The sequence below is a fragment of the Homarus americanus genome, unplaced genomic scaffold (assembly GCF_018991925.1).
Source record: "Homarus americanus isolate GMGI-L3 unplaced genomic scaffold, GMGI_Hamer_2.0 scaffold25827, whole genome shotgun sequence".
Classification (NCBI taxonomy): Eukaryota; Metazoa; Arthropoda; class Malacostraca; order Decapoda; family Nephropidae; genus Homarus; species Homarus americanus.
In genome coordinates this window covers 3026333-3034907 of record NW_024738300.1, presented here as the reverse complement: position 1 = coordinate 3034907, position 8575 = coordinate 3026333, and the positions used below count along the sequence as shown (strand labels likewise).

Genomic DNA, 8575 nt, shown 5'->3' with positions numbered 1-8575 from the left:
TCCTCTTAAGCTCCTCTACGTGTGTGTTGGTGTGGGGATTAGTGGATGTCATCATTATGACCTGACCTCATGTTTTTAGGTCACCCTGTATATTTAAGCCTCTCTCTGTCCATGTAATCCAGTTGCCTCTGAAGATGTCTTGAATAGGGCAAGCTAAGGTACTCCGTTGTTTCCATTTTCCCGTATGTATAAATAAATAAATAAATTAAATAAAAAATAAAATAATAAATAAATAATATAAATAACTATTGAAATGATAACCGTGGTAACATTATGAGATGTTATTATTACCACCATGCTATTGTATTATTCCAGATGATACTAAATGTTACATAATACTTCCTTTGGATAAATGTATAATATATATCAGGTGCCTCAAAGAGAGCTCAGGTTCTCAACTGGCTCAGCCATGTTAATATTGTTATTATTATCCACTCTGTATCTACATTTTCTGGCTAAATAAACCGTTTCAATTCAATTAAATGTCAATGCCGTAATCCTCCTCTTCTGTCTTTAAATCCAGGTGTCCACACTCGTGAATATCGTAATTCGGGCATAACTAGGTACTACCCCGAGGATTATTCTAGTTATCATCCTACCTTCATGTTCTTATCATTTACCTGCTTTGTGATACTTACCATTTATTCCATTTAGGTTGGAATCAAATCATACTTGTATATTTAACACCTTTTTTTTAAGTTTTGCTGATATTACTTATTACTGTCTGTGTACACCTTGGCCGCTGCTAAATTTAACGGAGATCAATTACAAGGTCAAGACATAAAGAAAAATTTCTAGATTGCCATTGCTCGCTATTTTCAATCCCTTTTTCAAGTAACGTAACTAAAGAAGTTCTACATAATGTGGTCATAGAAGGTCTAGTGTCTAAAGACATCATTGAGGGAAAAGGTGCTGATCATTTAACACCTATGAGCCCTCCCTTCGTTCATGAGGATAATTATGAAATCCTTGTACACCCCCACACCTCTGAATCATTAGATACAAGAAATGTCGACTCCCTAGAGCTAGAAAGACTCCGAATGGTATTTGAATTAAAAAAAAAAAAGAACTGAAGTTAAAAGCTGAGAATGAGAACAAAGCAGTCAAGGTAAGAGCTGAGACCGAGAAAGAAGCACTCAAGGTAAGAGCTGAAACCGAACTGAGAATGAAACAGTTAGAAAATGAAGTGCAGCTTAGACAATTAGTTGTTACACAGATAAGTGTCCACGAAAAACAAATTGCTTCCCATCCTGCTCGAGAATCGGCTCTTGTTCTGCCCTTTGACGAGTCTGACGTAGATGGATCATTTGTGTCTTTTGAAAATGTAGCCACTGACAACGATTAACCCGCCGAACATTGGGTGTCCATGTTAGCCCCTAAATTGACTGGGAAAGCGTACAGAGTTTTTAACAGTCTTGATATTCAAAAAGGCTTCCAGAACGTAGAAAAGTGTATTCTTGATGCTTACTTTATTACTCCTGATGGGTACAGACAAAGATTCTCAAGTGGATTGAGGCCACCAACACTAACACATTCGATGACCTCGTAAATCTCATCGTGGTGGAAGAATGGAAAGAGAAATTACCATTCAATATTTTAAAGCATGTTGAGGAGCGAGGGAAAACAATCTAAGGCAGCCCAGAAAGATGATGCCTTCTCTCTGCTGGTGGGGTCACTGAATCGCAGAGGGCGTAGCACTTTTCAATATGCACAGTCATCCTCTAGTGAAAGCCGTGTCTTTGGGGATGGTAACCAAGATGTTTATATGCCAACTTAAATTGTGCTCATATTGTAAAAGACCCGGCCATACCATCCAGTTTTGTAAACATCCAAAATGAAAACTTCTGCTACCCCTTCAAAAACCACTTCAATATTTAGGCCAGACGATAAATTTAAAAAGCCTGTTCCTAGTGTTAACATATACCTCCCAACAAGATCTCTTCAAGGACTACGAGTTCCAAGGTACCATTTCATTGTCAAAAAATACTAGAGCCTACCCCATTAGGATGTGTCATACGGAGGCGAATTTTTTTTTTTTGAGTTTGAAAAATCGGCCCATGGTATTAATGATGTAGTTCTATGTGCAGAATCATGTGATATCTTCAGATTTGAAAAGTTTTCATTTTTGCTATGTAAATTTTAACTTGAAATCTTATGAAAATTCAGTATTCCCACCCTTTTACCAACACCACTAAATAGCTTATTTAAAGTAAAGTAAATGTATCAGGTTAATTTATTAGGATGAAAATGATCCAGAATAGTGAAACGAATGATCTTGACACATTTATTAAATTTAATATTCCTTTAGAAAACAAAATCATCAAATACAAAAACCGGTTTTACTACTACGACCCGGTGTTGCTGCACACCATAGAGAACATGTCTTTCTTGCTTGTTTCTACTCATCACCTCCCTGCTGACCACCTGAGCTAGGATGTAGCCTTCCCTCCTCTCCTGGCTGTACACGTGACTGCTGGCCTCGCTCACTTGCTGTACACAACGCTCTATACTCTGGGTGTGCGAGGGCCAAGCAGGGACATGCATGGGGTTGTCCAGGAAAGCTCTGACTTGAACATTGGTGAGGCTGGGTAGGTAAGAGGGGGGCTCACTGCCAGCCTGGATGTTATCCAGATCTATGAGGATCAGTGAGGTCTTACACCTAGATTGATCTCAGGGAGTCTTCTCCTGACCTGAAGGAATCGCCACCAACTGATTCACATGCCCAGATCCTCCTCTATAAAGTCTCATATCCAAGATCTTTTTGACTGCCACTCTTCTCTCCTCCTCATCCTGCCTGCAGAGCATTGTCTGCAGAACTGCCTGGATGAGCATACCAGGAAAGATCTCCTCACAGTCTGCTCCACAATCTGAACAACCTTCCTTGGCTGACTCCTCAGGAGCTCAAGCTGGAAGAGAACATGCCTCGGACCTTCGGAGAACGATGACTTGACCTTGGTGTTGAACCAATTTGGCAAGTAGACACTCACGATGAATTGGACAATAAGTCTCAGGTTGTGAAGCTGGTTCCCTTTCAGTTTGTGATGAGCGACCCAAATTCTGCAGAACCTGAGAGCCGTTGTGAGCCACCTAGAATGTGAGGCTGGACCTATCTGCAGGCAAGCAAGTCTATCAGGCATGACCCCAGTTTTGATGGCACTGCAAATCATGTAACCATAGTACTGGTCAGTACTCAGGTCGTTAATGACAGTATGTGCAAGCTCAACGAGTGGAGGGCCAACTGTGATTTTTTCAAAAGCTCGGATTTATTTCTAACTCCAGTGGCAAGGTCAGCATCTTGCCAAGAGGACCAGACCATCTGTTGTTTGAAAAAGTCTTGCCATCAGCTCCTGGATCAGATGTCTGAGTGGCAACTCGTTGGTGTGGAGGGTCACAAACAATCCAGACCAGCTTCCTCCCAATCTTCATCTATCCACTGTGACCCCCCCTTGCCCACCCTGTGTTCGTGTTGGTGCTGTCCTCAATGGCCTGCAGGGTCTGGTCTACGTTCCTCTCTCTGAGCCAGTTCACAATGTTATCTGCCACTATCTCAGCTGGTTTCCTGATGTCATCTTTCTCTGGAGTGAAATGCCACAAATACTTCCCTCCTGGTTCACTACAGCAGGAGTAGTGTTCCTCCTTCACCATGGCAGGGAACAACTTGTCAGAATCTCCAACTTTCATGAACACTTTAGTGTCATCCCTTCTCCCATCAAAGAACAAACAATTGATTCCATTTCTCTTATCCCTTATCCAAGCTCCTCTTCTGGAATTTGCAGCAAGTTTCTCCTGAGCTCTCCTTACTTTGATATGATCTATCACCAGGTGAACATCATCAGGTGTTATCAAACCACCGTCAATCCAGGCAGCTGTTGCTATCTCTGCAGTTTCTCTGAGACCAGTGTGGTGTCGCATGCTGGCCAGAGCTATGCTCGGATATCTTTCCTATTTCGAATCTTATGCCTGGAAGGTTTGGGATCATTATTTTCTGGGTTAGGGACAAAGTCACCATTCTCCTGGTCAGCACTCGGATCAGCCATGGGGAAGTCATTAAACTCTGAATCAGCTTGACTCCAATCATCGGCCTTTTTTACCTCACCCTGGGCCTTCTCAAGTCTCTTTTCCTCGGCAACTCTTCTCCTCTTCTGTCTCTCTGTGGCAGCCTCCTGTCTCTTGCACTCCGGAATATCTTGGCTAGAAATCATGAGAGCTCCTATACTGCCAGTCTTCTCTCTCTGTGCTTTGACAAATGCCAGTTCGATCACATGAATCTTCAGTTCACGCTTGCAAATACACGAGATGTGGGCCTCGGATTTACAGTCACGATCGCATCCAAACTCAGGACAGAGAACAATTGGGCACGTGCAAGTAATTATGTCAAATAACTGGTCCAGTTGCTTGGCAAAGCTGTCCTTAACTGCAAGTTATCCTCTCCCAAGAGAGATATCTCTTGCCTTTTCCCAACTGGCTAGCAGTCTCTCACTAATCTTCTTCTGACTTGTTATGACTGGAGGCTTGAACTGAGCGTTAGCCAGAGTGTACTGTGCCAAGACAGCTTTGGTCATATCACTGGCAATGTCTTTGTTTGTGTAAGTTCTTTGGTTCTTTTCACTGATTTGCCTGATTAAAACACCGTATCTCAAAGCATCTCCTCAATGTAGGCAACTCCGACTTCAGGAGCTCTCTCCCAGACCCAAGATAGTGACTGAGATGGCTGGATTTTTGGTTCCTCGTCCTGACACAAGCAGCCATCGCAAATATTATCAACTTATAAATGCATCAGAATCTGAAACAGAAAAAAATATTGTTAGTTGGGTTGTTAAAGAATGAAGTCAGAAAGCAATGTTCACTATTTAATTGTAATGCACTAATGCAGCTGTACGTTAGATTTTCGATAAATTTCACGCTAAAATTTACCTAGCAAAAGGTTGCAAAATATTGAAACTGAAATTATTTTCTGTTTATATACACGAAAATCTACCAAAAAAGTGATGGGCCATTAGTTTTAGCTGATCTTCCCTCCTATGACACACCCTACTACCCCATCACTATCCTCAAGGGACACAGCAGCTGCGCAAAGCATTCTTAGAGATAGCGCCCTCCCTGACATACATACTTCCTGTACTGGGGAGAAGATTCTAATAGAGGATCTCTCGTCTTGTCATCCATACAATTTGGCTAGAGTTTACCTAAATTGTGATCTTCTAAAAGGAAAAATATAAGTACCTGTCAGAAAAGTCTTTTCCAATTAAGGGATTACACTTACTATTGGGCAATGTCCTAGCGGGAAAATGGGTAGTTCCTAACGTAAAAGTGGTTGACGCCCCTTTGTCTCAAAGTTCCACCAAGAAGCTAGCTCTAACTTAACCTCACATTTTTCCTGCTTGTGCTGTAACTAGGTCCCAAAAGTCTACTACCCCACCATCAACCTTGTCAGCTATTGAAGAAATTTAGTCTAAAGCCATCTCTAAAGATAATTTAATAGAAGCCCAAACTACAGGTCCTTCCCTAGCCAAATCAGATACATTGCTCAGGAGGACAAAGCTATAAATAAAACCCCTTGTTTCTACGTTCATGAAGGTGTATCTTGATGCGGGCATACAGGAATAGAGAATTAAAACAATTGGATTCATGAGCTGAAGTCCGTAAGTTGTTATACCCCAATCTGCTCGTCAAACCCTGATCGAACTGGCTCATGATGGATTATTTGGAATATAGGAATCCTGAAAACCTATAAGAAATTACTCTCACACTTTTACTGGCCTGGACTTAAACGAGATGTTACTGATTTTGTTAAATCATGCAATGTATGTCAAATGGTAGGGAAACCTAATGAAAAAATTCCACCAGCCCCTCTTAAACCAATCTCTGTAGTGACAGAACCATTTGAGAAAATAGTCATAGACTGTGTTGGCCCCTTGTCTGAAACCAAAATAGGTAAACAATATTTACTTACTATATTGTGTACCTCTACTATGTATACTGAAGCTTATCCTTTGAGAAATATTACATCAAAAAATATCATTAAGTGTTTACTAAATCTATTTACATCAGCTGGGATACCAAAATAAATTCAATCTGATCAAGGCACCAACTTTACTAGCTATCTGTTCCAACAAGTCTTAAATGATTTAAACATCACACAAATGACCTCATCGGCATACCACCCCCAAACCCAAGGCTGCCTGGAACGGTTTCACCAAACATTAAAATCCATGCTAAAAAAAATATTGTTCCCAGAAACTCAATTTTGTATATTATATCGTCAACACTTCTGACCGGCGGAAAGATTCACTACTGGTCCATATCAATCTCATGAAAGTTTATGTTGAGAGGAAGCGAGAGGAAGACTCCGCAGAGGGTCAAAATGCAATTCCCAGTGCCATGTGTAATACTAGTTTGGTCCAAGAGTCAGAGACAGTCACTTTAATTTTCTAGAGTATTTGACTAAGATGAAGAGCCCAATCTTCCTCTCCCTAATGGAAACCCTAAAAACCGCGACATCCTCGGTAATCTTGACTCTTACTTTGACACGTAACCTCAAACACAGAGAGACGACTTAAGACATTTGTTATTCTCATACCCCAGAATCACTGATGACCTCCCCGGGTTTTGCAATTTTCTCCAGCATGACGTCACCATTTATTAACCAAGTTGTTGAGCCCATAAAACAATCATGCAGAACGCAGTGTTTCATCCTGGGCTTCACTCTGCTTGTTAACCCCTAAACCTGATGGAAGTAGCAGACTATGTACAGATTACCGTAAAGTCAATAAAGTAACTGTCCCCGATTCTTCCCCTCTTCCTCTGATGAAGGATCTGATAGATAACATTGGACAATCTAAATATATTAGTACGATTGACTTGTTAAATGGTTACTACCAAGTAGGGTTAACAGAGAAAGCCAAAACCACCTCTGCCTTTACTACCCCTTTTGGTTTATATCAATACACTATTATGTTATTTAGGATGATTAATGCTCCTGCTACCTTCCAGCGAGTGTTTAGCTACACTATTCAAGATCTTGAGGGGAATGCTGCTTATCTAGACGATCTAGTGGTCACCGCCGACAGCTGGGGAGAACACCTTACCAGTCTCAACGCTCTCTTGGATCGACTACAGGGGACTAGATTCACCATTAATTTGGCCAAATCAACATTCGGGATGGCCACTGTTGTATACGTGGGACATTTAGTTGGCCAGCGACTGGTGCGAAATAAGACTGCAAATGTTGAAGCCATCCAGGCTTCCCATTCACCTGCCACCAGGAAAGCTCTTATGAGGTTTTGGGGAATGGTTGGCTACTACAGTAGGTTCTGCAGCAATTTTTCCACCGTCGCTGCCCCCTTAACTAAGCTGAATAGTCCCAAAACGCCATTCCTATGGACACCTGTGTAAAGGCCTGGGACTTAGGGATAGAAGTCCCTTGCCAGCCTAATCAGGATTTTATAAGAGGAAAGTCAAGAACCATGGTTTTCCGAGGGATAACAAACAACCGTTAGAGATTGACATCTCTTTACTATGAAAATAACACAAAAACTGACACCACTCACATAAATATCAAATAACAATTAATGGAGGCAAACAATTACGGGAGTCAAAGAATTACGGGAGTCAAAGAATTACGGGAGTCAAAGAATTAATGGAGTCAAACAATTAAGGGAGTCAAACAATTACGAGAATCAAACAATGAACAGAAATATTTCCTACGGCGATGGCCAGGTGGAAGGTTCCGTAAACCAATGATCCATTCTCAGGGGGGGGAGGTCAAGGTAGCTTCCTCACTTGGCGCCGGCAGGTGATGTCTTGCTACACAGGAGAGGCGCCAGGGCACGGACGGTAGATAGGGCTTTTGAACACCTCAAACTGTTCCTATTCTCCCAGTCTGTCCCGAGGACTGCTGACCACTTACGACCCTTTAGCCTCCAGATTGATGCCAGCGAAGTCGGAGTTGGTGCAGTCCTCCTACAAGACCCTACCAGCGAAATATTGCACCCTGTAGCCTACTTTTCATCAAAACTCAAGAGACATAAACGGGGGTATTCAACCATCGAGAATGAAGCCTTATCACTAGTCTTGGCCATATAGAGATTTGAATGTTACCTCCACCATAACCCGGAACAAACCACAGTCTACACTGACCACAACCCATTAATATTCATCTCCACCATGCAAAATCACAACCAACGTATCGTTCTGTGGGCGCTACAAGTACAACCATATAATCTCCTCATCCGAGGCTTCGGGCTGATCAACGGCGGCTGTCCTCCTTTGTCAATCCTATGAGGACTTGGAAGGGGGGGGGGGGGTGTAACGTCCCTCTGTCTGGGTCAACGCTATCTAGGGGTCGGTAACAGTATCACCTTGGCGCCTGGAACCTGGGTCAACGCCATCTAGTGGTCGGCAATTAACAACACTCTAGGCTCTCCCGTGAGCCACCAAGGTGACGAGGGACCTGTATCTCACCCTGAAAAGCAGGACACTCTCATCCTCTGTTGTGGAATACTGGCTCGCCCTAAGGACCTCTACCTTCCCCGGGCTCCTGCGCTTCAAGTGACCGCCTTAATCATCCCACGTA

The 8575-nt window shown here is 42.4% G+C and overlaps 1 protein-coding gene across 1 annotated transcript; it reads left to right on the top strand.

Moving 5' to 3' along the window:
- Positions 1–1165: 1165 nt before the first annotated feature.
- Positions 1166–7395, top strand: LOC121873924. Its single transcript, XM_042377802.1, has 4 exons — positions 1166–1324; positions 1492–1545; positions 6238–6407; positions 6966–7395. Exons 1-4 carry the CDS (start codon positions 1166–1168, stop codon positions 7393–7395), a joined length of 813 nt encoding a protein of 270 aa, XP_042233736.1.
- Positions 7396–8575: the final 1180 nt, after the last annotated feature.

What these genes read in the sequence shown, in the direction of transcription:
- LOC121873924 (XM_042377802.1), top strand. Translation starts at nt 1,166, where the DNA reads ATGAAACAGTTAGAAAATGAAGTGCAGCTTAGACAATTAGTTGTTACA. An exon ending in CATTTGTGTCTTTTGAAAAT is followed by an intron (nt 1,325 to 1,491) that starts GTAGCCACTGAC and finishes TGATGGGTACAG; the next exon opens with ACAAAGATTCTCAAGTGGAT. An exon ending in AATACTAGTTTGGTCCAAGA is followed by an intron (nt 6,408 to 6,965) that starts GTCAGAGACAGT and finishes TATGTTATTTAG; the next exon opens with GATGATTAATGCTCCTGCTA.